Below are 25,225 nucleotides of genomic sequence, written 5' to 3' on the forward strand. Positions count from 1 at the left end.
TAAATTCACCTGAGTAAAACCAAACTAGACTACACTGCAGTTATGACATTTGACATTTGACTAAAAGTTCAGTCTTGAACCTGTAAATGATAAATGAATTATCTCCACTTCTCTGCTATATTAACACAACAAACCAAGGTTTGCCTAAGGATGCTGTAAAATGAACTGGATAAAATTAAATAACAAAAGAAGTAAGTAAACAACTAAGAAATTAGATTTGAAAAAGTAATGTAGGAGCTGGAAAAGCTCATTTAAATCCACACTTAGTTGGACAGAGCTTGTGAGGTGACATTTCAACAAAAGCATGTGATATAAAGAGAGCTAAACTCAGTGTGAGCTGGATGATGAGACCAGACTGCATGTCAGAACAAGTCACACTGCCAACCTCAGAGTAACTTATTAATTAATGAGCTTTTATGTCTACTGTTGTTAATCACTCACGCGCTGTTTGGCCTGCAGCTACACACACACACACACACACACACACACACACACACACACACACACACACACACACACACACACACACACACACACACACACACACACACACACACACACACACAGTCTGTGTGAGGCAGTAAAACACTTAGTTGTGTGAGTGTGCCATCCTCAGGCTAACTGGTTTAGTAGAAATCAATGATTGGGTGTCATAAAAGGATTATATCTTTGCATAAAAGCAGTCTGAGCATGTGCTGCACCCTGAGGCCTTGTTTCCTTTTCTTAAACCCTCCTCAGAAAGAAATGTTTAAACCATTTAGTCTTAAGAGCTCACAGTAGGACAGAACAGTTTTACCACTTCAAAACAAGCGAACATCCCATTGTTCAATTTTTTTTAATCTGCAGATGACGTGTATTATTAATGTATTAACTTTATTTTATTTTAATTTATTTTGTTATTTTGGGGTGCTTTGAATGCCTTTAACATGATAGGAAAGGACAGAGTGGGGGGAGAGTTGGGAATGACGGCAGGAAACATGTCACAGACTGGATTTGAACCCGGGCCAACCGCTCGAGGGCAACCCTCACACAGGGTGTGACCTCGACTGCTAAGTCATCTGCACACCGATATGTGCTATTGTTTCATTTTGGTGTTTAAAAAGAATTATGTTAAAAATCTTGGCTATAAATACCAAGTGTGGGACAAGTTTTGTGTTGTGAGTTCAACATGTGTTGCAGCTTTGAATGGCTTGTCCAAAAAAATCTCATTAGGTTTCATCAAGATCAACATTAGATTTGTCCAAAATCATGACATCATCAGTTGTTGAGTCTCCAAAAAAAGCGAACATTTCTCATTTGAATCAAAGATATTAAAGAAGAAAACTTATAGAAAACTGTATTCTGAAATGATGGGGGCACACAGCTGAGATGAAACAATCTCAAACACAGGCTCATGCAAAGAATTTCAGAGACTCCACAGTTCAGAAATCAATTAGTTGAAATCATTTAAAGTTCATACAGAGCTGTCAGGGGGCAAAATAGAGCCAATAATCATGAAACACCCTCTGATAAGAAGACAAGTGATTTCTGATGAGCGCAGAAGAGTTTTTTAATAAAGTCTGTCTCACCACACACTCGTTGACAATGTTTCAGAAACCAAAACAAACAAAAATGCAGACTAAACATGTCACTAATGAAAAACATTGCATGAAAATACACACACACACACACACACACACACACACACACACACACACACACCAGGGCACTTTCAACCTGCAGGTTCTTGTTCATAGTTTAATTAAGGTTTCTGTTTGATTATGAAACTCCAAAGGAGTTCGATTTTCATATTTACCCTTTAAGTGTGTGTGTCTGTCTGTGTAAGTGTGTGTGTGTGCGTGTGTGTGTGCGTGTGTGTGTGTGTGTGTGTGTGTGTGTGTGTGTGTAAGGATCTGTATGGGTGTGTTGACAAGGAGCTGAGCTACATTTCAGAGGCGTGTTTTTATCCGCCTGTTTATTGCATAATCAAACATTCATCTCTCATTATGTCGCAAGTATCAATAATTCTCTGCAGGAAATTCTGATTGTCTGCCTCTGAATGTTCGTGTGTGTGTGTGTGTGTGTGTGTGTGTGTGTGTGTGTGTGTGTGTGTGTGTGTGTGTGTGTGTGTGTGTGTGTGTGTGTGTGTGTGTGTGTAAAGAAAATTCCTGCTTTCAGTTTATGTAACCTGCTGAATTTATTTACTCTTAATCACCGCAGCCTGCTGTTGTGTCTCTGAGCAGCCTGTTTCACAGCAGACACCTGACGTGTTGTAGCAAGAAGAGCACAGGTTCAACAGATTTAATTAACAATGGCTTAGTTCTGTGTAATGTGGTAATGAGTCACTCCAGTGAGACAGCATGCAAACCATCTGCCGCAAAACAGAAAAAGTCTGTCGTGCATGTTGGCTCCCTGGCATGACTTACCATGACATAACATGACATATGAATAAAATAGACCTTATCGTCTCAAAATAAACCTGGGATTCTCCTGCTTACACAACTACAGAGGTCTTAAGCAATTAATGACAGGCTATAGTATAAAAAGTATTTTCATAGAGAATTAATTGAATGAAGTAACTAATTAAATGACTGAAAAAGTTAACACTGGTTCTGATAGAAAGCTGTCAGGACACAGACAGCACAGTTTTCACGAAACTTTAGGAATAACTGGCTAAGATGAGTTTCCTAGTAAACTGCCAGTGACTCTCAGAATGCACCTCACAGTTCAGGATAGGGGAGCATCAGGGGCACGGTGGATCACAAGTCCTTGAAGGTGTGAATGGCTAATTAGCATACGAGCGTGACTGAGCGTGACCTGACTCCCTGGACCTATTTACACAAGGAGTGCCAAAAGTTTCACCTCCTGTGATTGAACAGCTAGTCACTTGCCATTGGTCACTTCTGGTTGATTAAAACACACATAGCTAGGTGGGATTTCCATTCCTCTAACACTGCTATAGATAAAAGCAATAATAGTATTTGTATAGAACCATTTTGTTTGTTTGTTCTGTTTTGGTTTAACAAAGCACAAAACAATAGAGAGGATTGGAAACTGATGATTTAATTTTTAATACAGACTAGCCAGATAGGCCTCTCCACAGACAGCTGCCTGCCTAAGCCAGCCTCGCCCTGACGTGGGCAAAACATCAGAATATAATAATATCATGGAGCCATAATATCATGTTGTTAGAAATAAAAATAAAAAACTTAACTAGTGTGCATGTGGTTTCGGATGCTTCAGCAGCTGATCTCAAGCTGACTGTTGATGAACTGCAGATTGAAGCACTTTTATATAGACTTCATGTTACAGGACCATAGGTTGACGCTTTATTGATATGGACTTTATTTGGTGTTGACATATTGTGCTGTAGGAGCGAAGGAGAGAAACAATATGACAAAAGAAGAAAAGATATCTCCATCTTGTTTGGGTAAAGATTGCTGTGGGAGCTTACATTCAACAACAGAGCTGTCAAAGTCAACTATCTTTTATAGGTAAATAACTGTCAAAACTTTTCTTCCCAATGAAAGATTACACCTTAGAAATATGACAAGAATTCTTATAACAGACCATGATTAAACACTTTTATTCAAGTATTTTAATTCTGTAGTTTGACCCATGGTCCATCAGCCAACATGAAGATAGGGTTTACAGAATGAACTGCACCCAGTCATCGGGGGAGCTCCAAAGTATTGACTTCACTGTACGTACTAAACATTTGTGATGTCCTTTTTACTTCGTAGGTTATAGCTCAAGGTGTCGACTTGTCTCTTAAAGGGAACTTTCAGTTTTGGCAGCTCCTGTAGTTTACACTATAAATCGTATCACTTTGCTTATCTGGTCCTGTTGGTATAACCATAATTGTTCATACTAATTTCATTTACCTTTCATTTACTGTCAAACACATCACTTAACATGACTCTTTGGCATGGTACATGAAAAAAAACCTCCCCACAGCATGTCGCCTTATCAGACACTGACCCTGCTTTATCAGCCATTTGAAATAACTTTATGCGTACCTTTTAATTAATTTGTAGTGGTAGATAACCAGTCATGAAATCCTCAGTGGTGCTTTTGTGAGCAGAAGTGACACATTGTTACAGGATAATGCTGACTGTACCTTCAACTACAAAAAATAGATATATAAACAAATAAAACTGTCCACCTATCTTATAAAACAGATGTGAAAAATGATGTATTAGAATCAGAATCATATCTTGTAGAGAAACTTCATTTTTTATTTCAGGTAATTTTTAAATTCATATGATCTGAATGGAAAGATAAATCAAAAGATCAGTCTTTTAACTCTGTTTTGGCTCCACTGACGTCTCAGTTAAATACCTGTCTCTTCAGAGGCTATACACTCCATCAGATTCCCCAGCTAGGTGGTCTCCTCCACACAAGCTGTGAACACATCTTTAGCTCCAGTGGGACGCACAGTCCCTTAATAATCATTAACTTATGAGGAGCTTAAAGGGGTCTCCATTCTAACTAAGAGGATAGAATAAACCAAAGATTCTGATATCCGTGTATATTGAGCAACTGTCACTCTACTATGGTAATAATGGTGGTTTAAAGGTAAAGGACAACATTTTATATATAGTTTCCTTCATATGGAAACACTAAGTTTAAGGCTCAGAAACTGTTCCACATTGGAACAGTTTCTGAGCATACAGACTTCCATATCGCATACAGACCTCCATATTGTGTAACTATATGGAGGCTATAAAGTGCTCTATTTGTATAACCGAGTACATTCCTCAGAATGTCAGTAGGCCTATAAAAAGATGGAACATGTTGCAGAGTTTTGACTGATTTAAAGCATAAAGAAGATTTATCTTCCTGGGGCAAAATTTTCCATGAAGGTGTCAAGAGAGTCTTTTTTTCATCACATTTTTCACTCCAAGTGTTTAGCATGAGGCCTGACAGTTTTTTTCCTTTTAAATTGCCTTTAGGTAATAAAAAACAATACTACAAAGCCAGGCCTCTGTCTCTAATATCTTCTAATGTTACTCTATTAAAATTCTGTTGGATTCTAGGACCACAGGAGCATTTGGTGAAACTCTCTCAGACCGTCTGTCTGCCCCTACTCCATGCTCCTTCCCTCCTTCGCTTCTCACATAAGGATCCTATAAAGTTCCTGCGGTCCGGGGCACACGCATGCGCAGTATCACCTCTAAGTAGCGTGTGTAGTAGTATTATTATTGTGAATGGGGGTAGGCGGAGGTGTGGGGGTGTTGAGGAGGGGGTATTTTGGGTGTACAGTCACAAGAGCGACTCGACGGAGCCAGGAAGTAGACTGTTGATGCGTTCAAGGACAACCGGTTTCGTAGTAAATTTGCAAACTGACATCTGTGACACTCAGGCGCCGAAGTCTTTCATTGAAGAAGAAAAAAAAATATGAAAGCGTTATCAAAAAGTTATGGAGACAAGATTTTATACTGGCTGTTTGTGCTGTTGCAGCCTATGCTAATATCCTACATTCTTATTGGCTATTTTCTGTTTTAGACTACTTTTTTCTAAGTTGATGTAAAGTGACGCACCCCAGGTAATCAGGCAGATGTTTGCTTTTTGGAGTTTATGTAATTAGTTTGAGAATAACAGCAACTTTTAATTGATGTATGAATATAATTTAAAATAGGCCACATGCCGAGAAGATACTCTGCCCTCTTCCTTAAAAGCCTGGATCACATTGTTTCATGCCATTCATGATTTGAGCGAAAAACGCCTAATGTGGGACTTTTCTGGCATAATCCTTTTGTATGGATTATTTGTGTCCCAAGTGTCTTGAATGCTCAGCACTCGGCGGGCCCACATGGGAGGAGCACTTGAAAGTTGCAGGTAGAGCAGAGACACAGACAGAGAGCGCTCGTTTGTTGCCACTTACTGGAGATCACAGAGGGAGGTACAGAGACACCGAGAGTGCGTGTGTGTGTGAGAGACAGCGAGAGAAAGGGGAGGGAGGGAGAGCCACTCGGTCAAAGTGAGCTTTATCTATCGCGGTGGGTCACTTAATAAGAGCCATTTGGAGCCAGAGGCGGGAGCCGCAGCCAGACGCAGATCATCACAAGGAGAGGAGCTGTGATAATCTCAAAGGGCAGCAGCTCAGAGCACATTGCTCCACACAGGGAAGAGAAAAAAAACCCAACACAGACACGGAAGAGAAGTGAGTCAAAGAAAGCAGAGTGAGGGACGGAAGGCGAGACAGACAAATTAACTTTTCATCTTCGGGATAAGCAAAAGAAGAGAAAGAAAAGGTACCAAGTGGGAGAGAAGAGGCCGGACAGAGCTGGTGAAGATGCCGCGGGTAGTCCCGGACCAGAGGAGCAAGTTTGAGAATGAGGAGTTTTTCCGCAAGTTGAGCAGGGAGTGTGAGGTGAGTGTGCTCTGCCCCTACACACTGGATCCATTCTGTTGAGACGGCGGAAATAAAGACAGAGGAGAGAGGAGAAAGCACGCTGGCGGATCCTGTTGTTTTGATCTTCAAACACATCACTTAAGTCAATTTCAGAATCAAGCCTGAGGAAGCTTACACTTCAGAAACAAAATCTTTAAAATGTACAAAAAGTCAAAGAAAGTGTTCTGAAATAAACAGTCCGACTTAATGCATTTTATATAGCTCATTTATTTGCAACGCTCTCAAATTTAGCTCACTCATTTCACTGGATTGTGTGTTTAATATAAAAAAAAGATCTCAGAAGTGAAATTAAGGTGATATTCTGAATGGGATACCAGTCTAAAGCTGTTATATTAAATTACTTTTAGTCAAAGGACAGGAAAAATAAAAGATGCATTTTGCTTTGAATCAAATTCCCTGTTGCTCATTTACAAATTACACCCTGCTGCTGAGACACAATGAATTCAGTGTAAAACAGCTCTTCCTGGAATGATATAAAAAATAGTGTTTCCTACAGCTCAGACTGTATAAATAAATGTATAACTTTAAAATTGGTGATGTGCTGTTTGTCTTTACAGATTAAATACACTGGCTTTAGGGACCGGCCCCATGAGGAAAGGCAAGCTCGTTTCCAGAACGCCTGCAGAGACGGACGATCAGAAGTTGTGAGTCCATAATTTAAAATGTTCTTTATTCATCTTTTCCTTGGAAACATGCAGTGATAATTGATCATCACTGTTTGATCCAATGGGAGAAAAGACAGTGTTCGTGGTTGTGTGTTTCTGGGAATGTGACGTAACATAAATCCATTTTTTGGGGGACAAGATCAATTTAATATGGCCCATGACGCTGAAAAGACAGTAGCAGGCGTTTATCTTAATGAAACAAATAAGCTGTGCTCGTTCAAAGACTGAGAGAGGTTCAGTTTGTGCAGCAGCACAGAGTCAGCGTGTTAGGATTTGATGAGTTCTTGAATAAGGAAGTCGACGTGTTATCAGTCATGTCTATACTGCGCTTCGAGACTCATGACTTCCCTCCATGCTCGCAGTCATCAATGTCTCTACATACATCAGTGAACGGTAACACACACAGACACACACACTTAAGAGCCACGACAAACACACACACAGGGCTGCAATTTGGAGCCTAAAAATGGTCTGTTAAAGTAAACATCAGCTGTCATGTCTTATTTCGGTACAAATGGTAAACATGTTGTGAAAGGCAACTTAAGTGAGTGTGCAGGAAATAAATACCCACATGATGTCCTATAATACAGTCCCTCATAAACACTCACTCATTAAAAATGATCCTTTTCTTGCTTAGAGATGAAATTTTTGAGTGACTATTTTGATGAATTTTTTCACCGAGCACAATTTTGTGGAAGGAATGCCAAACCGTCTAGAGTCTTAATAAAAAAAATGTGAGGATTTTGTAAACATGTTTGGGTGATTGAGTGTAGCTCTTAAAAACACAAACACGTTTAGGATGTCACAACAGGCCTTAGATAAAAAAGGAGATTATTTTCAAAGACAAAGGAAATGTGAGCAAAATATCTCCAGATGAATCAAATCAATCAATCACCAGTTTTAAGAGCCCAGTGTTTTTTGAGACTCAAGTTGTTTTTGTGTTTTTCCTCCTCGATTTTATCTGTGAGGAGGAACCTCCCACGAGTAATTGTTGCAGTAGGAGATAGTTTGTGGCCACAGTGTCGCAGAGTAAGAGTGTCTGCGCGCTGGATCGCTCTCCCTCCATTTCCAAACCACACTTTTCTCCAGCCGCATCCTGGAATGCATCTGATCAGACAACAGCTTTTTGAGATGGATGCCTCTGGAAGCAACATTCAGTTGTGATACTATAATTTAATGTACAATATAATCTACCAGAGCCCAAATCCTGCAATTTAAATATCCTAAATCATTTTAAAATACAGGGTTTTTATTCATAAAGTAATTTTAGGTACAATCCATGCAAACAAAATTGTCTCTATCAAAGCAGACTGTTAACTGCATTTATATACTGAGGTTTGCTTCGCTACAATTCGCTGATTTTACAATAATAATTACTTTAATCTGTACGCTCATATTATGGTTTTAGAATTAATCCACAGAAGGACCAGGACAAAAAAGTTGCCATTGATCATATCGGCTTGTTTAAGTGTCTTCACGTCTCTAAACAGAACCCAAGTGACCCTTGGTGTGTTCTTTCATTAGTGTGTGGTGTGGAGTGTGTGGAGTGTGTGATGAGCAGTTTATAGCTCTCAAAACAAGTCATGACACATTAATATTCTCACCATATAATTACTGTATTTTTGCAGTGTGAAGTCTCTTTAAACTTTCTATTAAATGCTTGGCAAAGGTGAAGTCAGGTGAGATACTTGTGTAATGCTGATGTAAACACACACACTCAAGAACGCACACACACACACACACGCGGGGCAGACTCCTGCTGTCTTAGTCATCCTCGAGGTATTTTTCACTAACATGCTGTCATCGTCACCGAGAGGAGGGGGGCAGGAGACAGAGACGGGACGCATCTAGTTTTACCAACTTTTAGTGGGACTGTCTGTCCGTCCGTCAGTCCGTCTGTCCTCACTGTATTTATAAGGCTCGTTTGCTGCCTGGATTAATAGCTGGAGTTTTAATGGTTTCAGGGCAGCCGTGACATCATGTGGCTAATTTATCTATCAGCCAGACGCTGCTATTTTCCAGTCATAGTGTGAAAACAATCTGACACAAAGACTTGAATGTGCTGTCAAGGATCAGTCTGTATAAAAAGTCAAACCATTTACTAGCTTACTAAAACGACTACAACCAATTATTACGCTTATAAACTGTTAATCTGCTGGTAACTTTTAAAGAATATCTCTCTGCTCTTGATGAGCAATCAGTCTGAGATTTAGCGCTACATTTATGACTTACTATGGAGGCCCCAAAGTGAAATTAAAGAAACAATCCTGCAAAAGTTTGACGTTCATGAACATCAAACTTTATTGTAAAATGTAATTGTGATTAATTGTGCAGCTTTAAACTTAAAATGTGAGATTCAGATCATCAGCCTCTTCTTAAGAATTTGTTTTCCTTACTCACATGCACACATCAGCTCCTCTGTGCTGAAGGACAAAAATGAGCATTTCTATTTTCATACAGAAACTTTTCATTAGGAAAGTTCTGGTATCTGTTCTCAACTGTCTGAGTTAACAATACAGACCATGTGTGAAATCAGAATGAGCCAATATTGGCTCTGTCTGCACTCTACACAATGATTTTAAATTAATTTTTTTGCATTTTAGCAAAAAAAAAAAGTGTCAAGAATGAATTCTGGTCTGTCTAAGAGGGGCAATATCTTGTATTTAAAGTTTTATTTTGAAAAACGCATCAGACCCAAATTCCAAACTCAGTAACTCTGTGCTACTATTATGTTTGAAAAATCTCAAGGAGATCTTTAGTAATTGTTTTCTTCTGCAGTGCTTAATTTGTAATTTTCTTTCTCACCCTTTAATCCAGACGGCTTTGTTTTAAAAATGTCATTTCAGCTGCAACACTTGTTTTATTTATCGTGATGAGAACTAGCTATGTAAAGGCTCCTTCATTCAGTACGTATTGTTTTTCTATCTCTGCTAGTTTAACCATCATGATTTGACTCTTAATGCTTTGTTTCATTTTCTGCGCACTCACTTCTTTTTCAGATATTTGTGTGCATATCAATTCATTGTAACTTTTTTATACCAAATAAAATGAAATGCAGTCCAGGATTAGAAAACAGTGTTTACTGTCTTGATTAAGACTCTGAACACATGCACACTTATTGTCTGACATCTTTTTAAGGACTCATTTCCTCCTATACTTTGAAAACAGATGTAGATAAAAGAATTACAAACACACACTCAGATGAGTAGCAGGAATCACAGAGCCACTCTGTTCAACATTGATCTGATGAATGGGATAATAATGTAAAGTAAATCATGTCCCGCTCATTAGAGATGAGTGGATTTCTCAACTCTTATTGATTTTCATGCCAACCTGCCTGCCCTTCCTGCTGCTCTATTATCTCTCCTTTTCTCTCCCTACCTCCCCCTTTCACGCCATTTACTCCTTCTCTTTATCTTTCTATTAATCTCACTAATCTTGCTTCTTTTTCCCTTTTTTGTCTGTTTTTCTTAACACTCAGCATGTTGTCCCAACCACTCTTTTCCTGTTCCTCTTCATTCCTCCTCCTCCTCATTTCCTTTAGTTCCCTTTTCCCTTTCTTTCTCTTGTCTCTCTGTTTCCCTCCATTTCTCTCCATCTCTCCCCCTTTCTCTGCCTCTCCTTCCCTTTTTTTTCTCCCGCAGTAGTAGGCAGCAAATGAGTATCAGATGGTTGTAATCCAATACTTCAAATACGCCAGAAATGATGACTCGGGTGTTTTTGGAGCTTTCATTTGCGTGAGTGTGTACGTGTGTAAGTACGTCTGCAAGTTTTTTTTTTCTCTTTTCTTGTGCCCATGTACACACTTAATAGTTTTCATCCTTCACCTTCGTTTATTTCCTTCTCGGCCACACGCTGTCGTTCTCTCCTTCTTCTATTTCATTCATTTTTCCTCCCTCCTGCTCTCTGATGAGGGACACATTTGACAGGGTGCATAATTTATATGCTTCCAGCTCAGTCCCAGCCCTTAATGCCCTTTGTATTGATCTGTCTCAGCAAATACAGCACACACACACACACACACACACACACACACACACACACACACACACACACACACACACACACACACACACACACACACACACACACACACACTCTAATATATAACGCAGACATTTCATAACTTGATTTTCTGCTTCTCTGTAACTCACTTCTTACTGGCTGCAACAGAGAAATGCATTCTATTGATTTTCATTTTGTTTGGTGTCTGTATAAGTGTGTATGCAGAAGTGTGTGTGTGTGTGTGTGTGTGTGTGTGTGTGTGTGTGTGTGTGTGTGTGTGTGTGTGTGTGTGTGTGTGTGTGTGTGTGTGTGTGTGTGTGTGTGTGTGTGTGTGTGTGTGTGCATGTTTTTTGGATAGGAATATCTTCCATCAGAGCAAGAAGCCATTCTATTGAAATCTGAAATGAGGACAGCTACAGCAAGATGTGATTATATGTTTGTGTGAGGAGAGCGGGCCAGTGGTTTTCTTTGTGCTTTGTTCTGAGAGGAGAGCGGCGAGAATAAGAAGTGACAGAGAAAGAGGGAGAGATGAGGGCAGACGAGAGGAAGAAAAGAGAAAAGAAAAACTGACAGGGTCTCAAACTAAAACTCTTCCAGACGTAGACCCATTTTAAACTTATTCCAACATTTTTCGCTTCACGCTCTTGACAGAACCTTGTGGGAACATTTTATGAAACTTTATTACTGCCTGTGCTAAAAAAAAGAAAGTTTTAAAATATTAATTTTGGACAAAAATGTGTTTCCATCTGCATTTCTGTTCCTCTTAAATATCAAGTGGTTTTCCCAAAAGATGTGTTTTGATGAATATGGACGAATTGTGAAAGTTGGAAGAATAAAGAGTCATAGTGGCATACATATAGTGGTGAGTCAAGTTTTGATAAATTCACAACTGCAAGAGAAACCACACCAATTTATCAAGGGATGGGTACCTTCACATTTGAAACTATATAGTACCGACACCCAGTTCCTGGCTATGAGTACCGGTACTCAATGGTACCAATATTCGGTTCTTTTTTGTGTTTATATGATAAAAATACCAATTTCTTTAGTAATAAAATACATATTTTTTCAATTGAACATAAATATTCTTCTATATATAACCTTGAAATGCTGCGTTCATGTCAAGCATGGAAAATCACTCACTCTTCCACTCCCTCACAGTCACAAGGATACATTTAGGTACCTAAACATGGTACCTTTTGATTTTACATGAATCAGTACCTAGTACTTTTGATAGAATTCAGTCGGTCACACCCAACCAGATTTTAGGTGATTTGTACAAATTAGAATTAATCCAAACATATAGAAGTACTTGATTTGGTACCTATCCCTCTATATGTCTAGATTTATCCATATTTGTAAAAATAGCTAAAACCTGGTTGGGCCCACCAAACACAGGATGATCAAGTGGATCTTTCCTGTGGTCAGTAAAAAGAAATTTAACACCTTCAAGCTGATTATCCCATGTTCATAAAACATGGCTCAAAACAGGATTATAATCTTCAGGTGAAAAATGTTAAATTAAAACGGTGGGTGTAATGTCAGCAGAGTTAGCACCGCCAGCCTTTAGTCCTTGCATGTCCTGTTTACTGAGTCCTATGATTATCTGCTTTGGCTGATTATCAGGCTCAAAGTGAGCAGATTTTCTGTACCAGCATTTCATTTCACTGATTTTTGCAAAAATGTTTTGTGCAAAAGTCCAAAAGTTTGGCTGCCAGTGTGTCTTTTTGACAATTTCATCTCATCACTCGTTCCCACTTAAAGTCTCATCCACAACAGTCTGGCTTAACATCAAGTGACTGTGGGGCTAAACTGTTCTTTAACAATAACTGGTGTGGGAACTTTTACCTCCTGTACCTGCTGCTGAAAGTTTTGGTTTGGTTTACAAATGTCCTCAACATGTGCACTAAGTCTGATATTGTAATTTGTAAAGCTTTTCAAAAGTATCGTTCATCCAAGTATCTGTTATTCTAGTCTGATGAACAACTAATAACTGGTATTGGTATTGGTCCCCAAAATCAACAACAGTAACTAGAGGTGGGGGATATATTGCATATATCACGAGTTGTTGCACGTGAGATGTATGAAATGACCACCATACTACCATCAAGTACAAATTGTGACGTAAATGTTTGAAGACATCAGTATGTAATTCTCTTTTAAGTTTTACTTTCTTCCCTTTCTGCTGGTGCTCCTGTCACTGCAAGCATTTCACTCCCTGTGTTTGGAGAGGAGGGAAAAAGTTGCTTGCATATCTTGTCATTCCCGGTTTGGGGTATGAAAATACACATTTTAAAAATTGAACTGAAGGGTCTGCTTGAATTGTTATACCGGTGTCATTTTATGCATCAAAGCGTTGGATTTAAGATTTATACACTGATCTAGAGGAGAAATGAGGAAATCAAGATGTATGTCATGTGCCGCTGTATAGCTTAGAAATAGAGATATTGTTTTCAGGCCATACCATGCTGCCCTAATAACTAGTAAATCTAGTGCTAACTATCAAGGTTGACGTTTTCTCATTAAGTCGACTCAGTGCACACATCTCCAGTGTTCGACTCAGAGCTTTGAAAACACAACCTCCCTGAAAGAGGTTAACACCCATCTATAAATAAATAAGCCTCATGCTGCAAAATTAATCTGCTTCTGTTTGAATAACACACTGCTGAGTTTCTTTATTAGACTAAAAGACCAACAACTGTTTGGTTCTATTATCTTTACCATGGAGATATGATGCAATGGCCATCTGGTTGGTTATAAAACATCCAATTTTTTTTTTCTTCTTTTTAGATATTCCAATTTTTATACATCAAAAGAAAGACTTGATACATTATAATACCATTTACAGACTGCTAGCCTCTCTGTAAAAGTAAAATTACTTTGACAAGAGAGGTAGAAGTATCGTTTTATCGTTAGTAAAGTGTGTATATGTGTATGTGTTGGAGTAGATTAAAGTGCCAAAAAGACTAGTTACACAACACGAAGATAATTTTAGTCTCTCATTGGCCAATATAAAACTGTGAACAGCCATGGACTATAAACAGGCATAAGGGAGCTCCTGTACACAAACTGTACAAAAGGCTTAAATGTTTAAGATTTGTTCAGGATTTACTGAAAACCAATGCAGAGCTCAAACTAACTCCACCTCCAAAAACCCAAATGCGTCGCTTTAATTTTTTTCTGTTCCGACTCGTTGACTTAACCTCTTTACCCTCCTGTCTCTCCCTCCGTCTTTCTCCCAACCCTCCAGGCCTTTGTAGCGACAGGCACCAACCTCTCGCTGCAGTTCTTCCCAGCCAACCTGCACGGAGATCAGCGGCAGGTCCCTACGAGGGATTATGTCGACTTTGAGAGAGAGACAGGAAAGGTAGGACAAGTGCAAGATGTACATCCTCTGTGCTACACACACACACACACACGTGTTTCTTTCTTTTAACCCTCACCTGTTGTAAAGGTCAGAGCGAGTCACAGCTGACTGGCAACAGTGGAAATAGCTTTTCTTTTATCTGTGCCACATCAAATGTAAGTCATACCCAACAAACAAACAGCAAATAACATCTCACATTACAACATCTGAGCCATATAGTCGAGCTTCAGTCCCGTGTGTTTGACTCATTAGATTTCATTGCCACACAAGACAATGTGAAACTGTAAGAGAGGAAAAGAAGCCTTTAGGGAAACACATGATTTTCTGTCTCGGCCTCTGTTCCTCATTTATTTAGTGCAGTGAAAATGTCTCAGTTGCTTTTTGAGCTGGAAACCATAAAATTCTACTTTCATATTACCACAAAACTGGGGATATCAGTTACACTGTAACATAAGATTTACTCTGTTTCTTTTTAGGTAAGATTTTACCATCCACCTGCATGAATACTCTCATCATGTTCAGCAATCTCTACAGCATGCAGTTCTTTCTTGTACCATGTGTTTTGATCATCCAACTATCTACCAGCACAGAAGCAACAGCTACGAAACTGTGTTGTTTAAAGTTGTTTAGTACGAATGGACCAACCCACAACTACTTGTCACTTTTTAAATTGTGAAGTGTTTTCAATCAAAACCAGCACTCCACCAGAGTTATTTACTATCTATTATTCCACTGCTTTCTTTAAATACGTGTTTATGAAAAATGTGTGGGAAAGCTGTTAAGAAATGACAGGACAACAACACGTTTTGTTCAGCAATATTATTAATTGATTTATAAATACCAAGTATTTTTTCAGATGTATAGACAGTATTGGTCTGTAGAATGACTAAAAGTGTATCAAGATTGCTCCTTTTTTTACCATATTTTATGGTATTCTAAGGTTTAAGACTAAAAGAAATGTGTTAGTCTTTCATACAGTGACAGTTTCTTTTGGTTTGAGGCTCAAGTAACAAAAAAAAATCATTCACACTCATTTAGTTCGTATTAAGTCATACCTAACTTTCCATGATGCAAATTGCTTTCGTTTTTCTGTTGCACTACTGCAAACTTCAGATTTGGATGCAGGCAATACCACTGATTGTAGATGCCTGTTTAGTGATTGTGATGAGGTTTTCTTCAATGATTGACTGATTGAATGATCCAACGTGGGAATGATGTATTGTTGATAAGATCTCCTGTCTGATGTGAAAACTTTTCAGCCCCTTCAGGAGAAACATGCACATTTTGGCTGCTAAGTTTCTTAACCACTCACAAGTAATATGGTCCCATGATGTATGGAAGCAAAACTGTCATGATGCAATTTTTGTGCAGTGAGTCAGTAAACCTGTAAAACTTGCAGTAAAACGCTTGGTTGTAATTGCAATTTAGTGCATCCATTTACAGGAGTTTGAACTTACAATCAGAGTATTAGGATTGGGTGCATGTTGACATCTAACAGGCCTGCCCGTTCAACCTGCCCACACTTGACAGAAAACAGATTGATTTGTGCGGGAGGTCTATATAGACGAGCTACAAGGATCAGTTTGTGATCAATCCTCGGTTTTGCAGAGTTAAGCTGTTAAACCAGCAAGACCCACTCAGTAAACTTAACCAGCACACACACTGAGGGTGGTGACCCCAGTGAGACTGGTCTGTCCTTTGTACAACATTGAGCTGATGTAAAGTTTAGTGATCTCTTTTAACCTGATGAATCAAAGTAAAGGTATTTAAAGAGCTCAGAGGATGTTAGCTCACTGCGTTTGTTAAGGTGATGTACGCCGCACGCTGCAGTGCTGCTGCTGTTGTGTTTATGTATATGTTAATTGCCTCCCCTGGCGCAGAGCCTGGACTGTGTGTGTGTGTGTGTGTGTATATGTGTGAATGTGTGTCAGAAGGCCCTCCACGGACACTGACCAGCTGAAATGAATGCCGGCTGGCGGCTCATTAAAAATGCATTCTGGGGAATCGATGGACCTCCATGCCCCAAGGCTGACGGACTAATCTCACCCTGTTAATTATTCAACACAAGTGCCCTGATGGCTGGGAACAGTTTGTGTGTGTGTGCGTGTGCATGTGAGTGTGTGTGTGTGTGTGTGGACCTGTGTTAACTGGCACCAGGCATTTTGCAGACAAGTTCCTGATGTGGTGTGTGTGTCAGACTAAGAGATAGACTGTATATGTGTATGGCAACCACAGAGAGTTATGTGAGTGTGTGTGTGTTTGTGTGTGTGTGTGTGTAATTGTGTGTTTGTGTGTTTGTGTGTGTGTGTGTGTGTGTGTAAGATGATACTCTTTTCTTTGTCACCTCCGCAGTGCTCACAGATCTATGAAGTTTTAATGAGGCTAGAAGTCGTCAACGTATAAGAGTTTCACAGAAGTAAAGCCAAGTGCGCACTCTCTCTTCCTCTTTCACACACACACACAGACACACACACACACACACACACACACATACAAATATACAGATGTGAGGATCCAGATAAACTTGCTGACAGCCCACTCTTTCATCAATTTTTGCAGTACAGCTCGCAAAGACTCACTCCAGATCAGTGAAATGTTGTATTCATGAAGTTCCAACTAAACACAAGTATAAGCTTTCAGTCTTTTCTTTTATGTGATATTAATTTATGTTCCACATGTATAAAGAGGACAGCCGAGGGCTGCGTGGTTTGAGGAATAATTTACAGTAACTGTTTGGAGAAAAGTGCACAAACTCACTCAGTTCCTCCGATGTAGAGCCTTTAATTGTGTATAAAGTGTACATTTCTCTACACTGCTGCTTTACCACAAGTTCAGCTTTCATTTCACACACACACACAAGAACAACAACAACGCACACACAACCCGCCCTCTGATCCTGCTGGACCTCCCTGTAGAATACCACTGTCAGGCCGAGGCAGGGATCTTGTGTACGTTGCAGCTTTTTCTCCTAATTACTGTCAGTGCTTAACTACACACACACATATAATGTCACACACACTCTCTCTTCATAACATCTGATGCTTGGTGATGTGTGTTTGTCTCTTTCATTAGTGGCACTGGACACACATTTGAAGGTATGGGCTAAATTATTGTTGGGGATGACACAGTAGCTTGGAACCTGTAATCCACTCTAAGCTTCCATGTTAACTCTTCTCCTCTCGTTTATTTATTTTCTCTCTTTGCTTCATGTTTTTCCTGTCTTCCAGCTTCCCGTCTTTTTCCTGTGTTTGTTATTTTTGTGGTATTTTGAACATTCACTGTCTTCCTCCATCACCTCCCATCGTCTGTACATCCCTCTCTTCTTCATTTCTTCATTCACGTACTTCTTTCCTCCCCTGTCCACCCTCCCCCTCCGTTCCTCCCTTTCTCTTGCCTTCTTCATTTCCAAACACTGACAGTGCCAAACCAAAAGGGTAGCACAGCCATGTTAAACTTGGCAATGGAATACGATGTGTGTGTGTGTGTGTGTGTGTGTGTGTGTGTGTGTGTGTGTGTTTTGTGAAAGAGAAAGAGAATATGGTTTTGAAAGAGAGAGAGGGAAAGAGTAAAAGTACAGGCTTTCGTTACAGAGCTAATGGGAGCCAGCTGTGGATGAGGTTAATTTTAGCATCAGCAGCTAACTTGCTAGTGAGTGTTAACCCAGCCCAGGACGTGAGTTTTAGCATCAGCAGCTGGTTGACCAGCAGCTTTTGTGGCAACAGACCGGAGCAGTTTGATCACTTTGGGAAATAAAGTTTTGTAGCTGTGATAAACAGGATATAACTTTCCCACAGAGCTGTTTTTTCTTTGTCTCAATCTCTTCTTTTAGCAATGCTAGCTTTTAGCCAGCTAGCTTCTTCTGGTACTTACCCTGAACAGGACTAGTTTAAGTCTGCCCACTTTGATTTTTTATGTTTTAAAGCCTATTTTATCCATTCATCCAACCATCTATCCATCTGTCTGACCATCCATCTATCATCTGTATGGTTGCTTATTTACCACCAATCTCCAAACCTCAGGTTCAGGAGGTTAAACATTTCTACCTCTGGAGTCATATTTCTTACTCAATTGGTGGAAATTTAGCAATATACCTCACTTTTGGTGTTTAGAAAATAAGACCGTGGCTTAGCTCCTTGTTGGTAAAAACGTCTGAAAATAACTTTTTCATTTTTACTCTTTCGTAGCTGAGAAATCTCAGCTCTGCTACTCCTCATTCAGTCGTCCATCTGTTGTCATTTAAAGGGTTTTGTTTGTGGTTTCTTTGTGTGAAGTAACTGCCGTGCTTCTTTTGACCTCTAGGTTAAACACATACTCATCTTTCTTTTTTTTCTTTTTTTTTCATGCACTCCACCCTATTTGCCAGACAAACTACTTCACTCAGTGTGTATCTGTTGTACTGCACATAGTCCTAAAAATGAAGATAATATCCTTTATTTAACCAGGTAAAAGCCTCATTGAGATTAAAATCTCTTTAACAAGCGTGACCTGGGTCAGACAGCAGCATAAAGGCAGTTAGGACAGTACATTTGCACACACTCGGTCTCCATTCACTACAAAACAGTTTGCAATAAAAATGTAATGAAAGGCACCAACAAAACATTTAGCAGAACAATTAATATGGTGCTTAAAATAGGAAAAGTTCATAAAAATGAAAAGTGAATTTAAATCAGAAGTAGGCACAGACTGTTATTTTCACAATTTTTAAAACTGGATATGTCGGATGTGTTTTTGTTTGTTTTTCGTTGTAGTTGTCATTGTTGTTTTTTGGTGGTGTTTCTGTATTATTATTCTTTTTTAATAATATTTTTTCTTTTGTTAAGTTTTGTCTTCTTTTGGCTCCTTTTTTTCATCTCGAACACCCTGAAACATATTTTCTAACTGTGAAATATGAAAAGCAAAATTGTTTTTGGGTACCATCTGATTTCTGGTAAAAAAGTCAAATCTGTAGAGGTGACTGTAGACGAATCTGCAGCCACAGGAATTATTCTGAGTCCCACTGTTGGAGGTTGTGTGGTTTTTTTTGCATCAGTGTGTGTATGTACCAGTCCATAACAGTAACGGTGATTGCACACTGCCCCTGCATGCTGATGAGATACTGGCGCCAGACTGAGACTCACACACACACACACACACACACTCATACTTACAAACATACACACAAACAGACAATGGGTAAACAAAACCTGAAACACAGAGAAAACAGTGAAAAGAGGCAAAGAGAGACAGACACACATTAGTGGTTGTGGGGCGGGGGGTTTGGGACTCAATGAAAAGCAGATGAGAAACTATCAGCAACATGATGGAGAAGGATGGACTGTCAGGGCGGGGCTGAAACACAGAAACACACATTCACAGCTTCATTCAGTCTGAGCCATACTCTGCATGAAAACAGTTTCCTTTAACTTCAGTCTCCTCTGGATATTGACAAGAAAACATGTGCAACTCAGTATGAAATGTCATATATTTGACAGAGTAAAACCTCACTTTTGTCTTGTTTATAGCCACATAACAGCAGTAACCATTCCCCATCAGCCTTTTATAGTTCAGTAAGTACCAATGTGCTAGAAATATGGTGAACATGTTAAACTTTCTGCCTTTTAAATACTAGCCCATGGAGTTACAACTTCCAGCTTGCTTCTGTTAGCAATCAGCTCAAAACACTCCTCACATAACAGTATGGCTGGAAACTCTTAAGCTTTTCACATTTTGTGATTCCAATTTTTATCAGTTCATGCAACCTCTATCCCATAAAATGTATTACTGATTCAAAGGAGTCAATAAAAATTTGGGCAAATATGGACACAGCTGTCAGTAACTGTGCAAATAGTTTGTTGTAACTGTGCAGTCCTGCAGGTCCACACCTTGAGCAATACGACTTCAGCTTAACAAAACCTGCACAGGATGGAACAGCCAATGAGAAAACAATTTTTTTTTTCATACATCTGCAAAATATGTGACCCACCCTTCTTTTCTTCTAAAAGGGTTTCATAATGAAACTCAGTCTCACATTTTTTATCCTTATCTGGTACAAAAAGTTGCACAGAAGCTGTACAGCACCACTGTTTGTGGAGGGTGAACACTTCCAAGACAATCAATGCTAGAGCCAGAGAGTACAGTTTAATAGGTGCAAGATGTTCTGGTTTACAGACTACAGCAGATTATGATGTGCTGACTGTTCGTATCCTGCCACAGCTGCAGCACGAGTCCAGTCTTCTAAAAACACCAAGTACAGTCAGGGTTAAAGAGACCTACCAGGAGTACTGTATATCTCCAGAAACCTTATTTCAGTAAAACAGATCATCCTGAAAAGTTGTTTTTTTTTTTTTATTCTGGGCTGCATGTGGTTCTACGTTTTTTTCGGGGCAAAATGGAGAACAAACTTTTAAACTTTGTCAGATTTTCCAATATGCTGTCTACGGGGAGGTCAAAGCCTGCAGCAATTAAGGGGTTTCAGAGTTCTTGCAGATCACAGTAAGCAACCACACACACACACAATGACACAGACACAAACACACACACACACACACACACACCCTTCTAAATACATTTTTTTATCTGACACCTCTTCACCCCTGTAATTTAGTCATCAGCTTTCTGCCCCTGGAGATCCTCCTCCATCACATGCATATCAACATCATGTGTGTAGTGCATGTGCGAATTTATGGTCAGTGTGTGTGTGTGTGGGCCGCATGCGCAGTGTGTGGTGTTATGTTTCCTTTTGAACGGAAGCTGTGCCACCAGTGCGTGACTTGTCAGTGACATCATCAAAGCGAGACCACTAATTGGTTCCCTCTGCTACTGCTGCTCTGCATCCAGCAGTATGTGCATGTGTTCAGTGTTCCTGCATGTGCGGGTGTGTGTGCACATGTGTGTGTGGGTGTGTGTGCAGATGAGCTTTCACGTCTTGTATAACTCATTTAAACATTTAATGGACATCATAGGATTGAAATTAGAGGAGGTGTGCTGTGTTGTCAGCCTCTCAGACTGTTAGAGTCTCCCTGCAAAAACATAATGCTGCAGAATAAAACCTCTTCCATTCAAACACACACACACATGCACACACACATATGGCACTCTCTTGCTCCTCTCACTGGGTTTCATATTTCTTCCTCTAGGCTTCAGATGAATGGCCACACCCACTCCCATGATCCACTGCAGAATAGGATCCTCTATTTAAACTCTCTTTGTGTGCATCAAAGTGAGTCTTGCTGGCATTGTGTCTTTGTGTTTGAATTAACATCTGTCCATGCATCCAAGCCACGAGCAGAAACAGCACTCGTGTTCTTGTTTCTGCTTCTGTGTATGTATTTGAGGGAAAAAAACTGAGACGTGAGGGTTGGGAAGAGAAATGAGAGAGACAGGTCAGTCTGGTGTGAAATCCAGCATGTGCGTGTCAGAGCCATCCCTCTATTCTTAGTCCTTCTCTTCCAGTAACTGTCGGCTGAGTTGCGCTTAAGTATGCAGCAGCACTCACCTGAATTTTTCCTGAATGTGAACCTGTGTGCCTGCACTTAAAATGTCAGAATGTCTTTGTTAAGCCTTTTGGTGCATCTTAACCATGTTAAAATATCCTACACCACTAGTAGAGTTTCACACAAATGAGGAATAAAATGCAGACTTCCTCTTCTGAAACGTGCCGAGTTAACCAGATTTGAGTAACAAGTAGAAAATCACTCAGAGAGCACAGACCTCCACCAAGCATATTGTGATTGTCACCAACACTTTTGTCCTACTTTAATGTTATACTCCCTTTCAGCAGACTGTCTGCCACAATTTGTTGTTAGTTGCTGTTTTGTACGATAATTTGTTTCCTGACAGTGTTGAAAATTATGACTCAGTACATGTACATGTTGGGAATCTTAGTATCCAGAATATTCTCAGGATCTGGATCGTACTTTTACATCTGTCAGAAATTATGGTGACCTTGTCTTGAATTGTTTTTCAAAGCAATCCGACCATTTATGGTGGAGTTATAAACGCATACGGTGAAAACAGGCCTATCTCACAATGATAAAGAATCCTTTAAGAAAGTCCTGGATCCAGATGGTGATCCGGATCACTTTCAAAATTTAATAACTTATTCCCTATCCCATTTTGAACATTTCCTGAAAATTTCATAAAGATACGTTTGTTACTTTTTGAGTTATGTTGTTCACAAACAAACAAACTCTCCCAAAAACATAACCTCTTTGGCAAAGGTAATTACTTGTGAATTATCATGACAGTTATAAGAAAATGTTAATTGTGATGAAGCACTGCAACACGTTTAAGGCCTGTAGTGATTGCCCTCTATGCTGTTATCATCGTAAGACTTTTCAGTAGTAACAGGCAGAGAAGCTACTGCAGCAAACGTCTGTATCATAACATCAACAACAAGCTCCAGTTTTGGTAAAGACAAAAACAGGAAGAAGTCAGTCACTTGTTTCCCATGCACCATATTAATTCTTTATCAGAGTGGTTTAAAATGAATTCTGAAATAGAAAAAAAAACGTTATTCAAAGCTGTTTTGTCAACTGGATGTATGAGTTTGTTTTTCTGCATATGGTCTGGGACCGAAAAAATCTTAGTTGAAAATCTCTCTTTCCGTTTCTCCCTTTCTGCTGGTTTTGAAACTTGATCTTTGAGCCTGTGTGTGGATTTGCATGATATTTCCATGCCTATGCCAGCCATAGGAACAAACTTGTGGTTTTTGGCTCTCCGGTGCACACAAAGAAGACTTTGCATGGCAATGATGATGCTGCACATATATCAGTGCAGGCAGTTGGAGGCCCCAGACAAGAGCCAGAGCCAGCTCAGTACAAACTGCAAGTGAGCCAGTGAGGGATTGATTTTTGATTAAAGACATGCAGAACGACCCGGTTTCCAGTTTTCTAATTAGGAAGACAAATAGACTGATAGAGCAGAAGAGTGAAGAGGGAGTCGCAGTGGCATTTAGCTGCCAGTTTACCTTCAGTGTGCTGATTAAAATGATTGTTGAAATTCTAAAAAAGAAGCGTGACATGTTAGTAAAGCTGTAGATCCTTAAGGATATCAGAGGCACTGACTGGGCTCCTCCTCTGCTGAGTTCACCCTTAATGCTCTGTCCGTCTGTCATGTGATGTTTATGTGTCTTACTCGTTGTTTTCCGGTCCTTATAATTACAGTGAGGGAAAAACAGAAGACGAGAGTGATCATGCAGCGGAGAGCAGGAGCGCACTGTGCTATTATACTGCTGTCGGTTTGGCAGGTGTGTGTGTGTGTGTGTGTGTGTGTGTGTGGAGGGGGGTTAAACATTCAGAATGGAGGAACAGAAGGCAGTAACGTGCTTTATCTACACCTGCTGCTGTCACACCTGATACACACACACACACACACACACACACACACACACACACACACACACACACACACACACACACACACACACACACACACACATAAAGCACTTTCCCTCCTTGCTCTCATTGTTGCTTCTCTTTTCCTCATCTCCCTTTCTTCTTTCTCTTATCATTTATTACTATATTTTTGTCACTTTTACTTCTGAAACTTCCCTCCCTCTTACGTTTTCTCCCAGCATGGAATTTTCCACAGAAGAAAACTTGATTAATTCTTATTTCAAAAACTAAAAGTTTGTTCCTCATGTTTTTGACTCAAGCTGTATCTCTCTCTTTTCTTTTTAGTGCTGTGTGCTGTAATGTACACACAGGTGCACCGTCACAGGGGAAAACCCACATAATATGACATGCTCTAAAACTGAAAGTAGACATATATGATCAACATGGACTCATTTATCAAAAATGTGCTTTGTAAATGTAACAATGAGATAAATTTTTACAAGACCTTTGTCTGAATTCACTAGCAAAACTTATTAGTTTAGTCTCTTTGGGTTTTGCTTCTTCCAATTATCTAAGGCAGCAGCAACTCTGAGCATTGTAAGGGATTTCGACACGATGTCACTTGTGTCACTGGTGCTGTTGTCAGTCAGTCAGTGAATGTGTGGAGGAACCACATCATACCAGGCAGGTGAGGACAGTCTGCACAGTAGAGTTCACACAAGATGCTCTAGGTTTAAAATAATTGGTCCACCTCATAAAAATATGGGTCACCCAGTGCTGTGAACTCTGATTTGTTATGAATTGCTTTGACTTTGGGTTGTTTCTGTGTTACTGCTATAGCATACAACCTTTTATTGGAGCTCATGCTCACTGCAGCTATTCTTCCACTTTGTATTTCCCTGATTCATTTGTGTTACCATCGGAGATTTGAAAAAGTTTGTTTAAACTTGAGGACTTTTCTTCCAGGGACCTATTAACATTAGAAACGATATGGTACCGATGCCTGGTACCTTGCAGACAGTATTGGTACTCAACGATACCAATTTTTGGTACTTTTGTGTTTTTTATGTGGTAATAAATATGAATTTGTTTAATAATAAAATCTTTTTTTTTAATTCAACACATTTGTTTCTCAATATATAACCTTGCAATACTGTGTTCATGTCCAGATTGGGAAATCACCAATTCTTCTACACTATCACAGTCACAAGCAGGGGCCGGCTGGCCATCAAGAAATTCGGGACTTTTTCGGCTGGTCTATTCCAGACCCTAACCGGCCGGTGGTCTGAACATTTTTTTTTTTTTTTCAAATTAATGATGTCAGGGGTGGACTGGTCACCTGGACGCTCTGGAGAATACCAGAACAGCCGGTCTGCCAAAAGCCGGTGCTGCCGGGGGGGGATTCCCATTGTTGTGGGCTGGGCCGGGTCAAAGTCCAGGGCTGTTTTTCAGTCCCAGTCTGTCACTGGTCTCAAGG

At 39.7% G+C, this 25,225-nt stretch overlaps 1 protein-coding gene across 4 annotated transcripts in view; it reads left to right on the forward strand.

The window, feature by feature from the left end:
• Positions 1 to 5,855: 5,855 nt before the first annotated feature.
• The window catches only part of cbfb (core-binding factor subunit beta), a 41,091-nt gene continuing 21,721 nt past the window's right edge, over positions 5,856 to 25,225 (forward strand). For all 4 annotated transcript variants that reach the window (XM_074678558.1, XM_074678559.1, XM_074678556.1 and 1 more), the window contains exons 1-3: positions 5,856 to 6,355; positions 6,955 to 7,041; positions 14,318 to 14,434. In XM_074678558.1, coding sequence (XP_074534659.1) covers positions 6,278 to 6,355; positions 6,955 to 7,041; positions 14,318 to 14,434 — 282 coding nt within the window. In that variant the 5' untranslated portion in view covers positions 5,856 to 6,277. The remainder of the gene's footprint in view (positions 6,356 to 6,954; positions 7,042 to 14,317; positions 14,435 to 25,225) is intronic.

This window comes from Halichoeres trimaculatus, unplaced genomic scaffold (assembly GCF_033239565.1).
Source record: "Halichoeres trimaculatus isolate MK-OKI-2021-1 unplaced genomic scaffold, fHalTri1.1 fHalTri1_scaffold_10, whole genome shotgun sequence".
Classification (NCBI taxonomy): domain Eukaryota; kingdom Metazoa; phylum Chordata; class Actinopteri; order Labriformes; family Labridae; genus Halichoeres; species Halichoeres trimaculatus.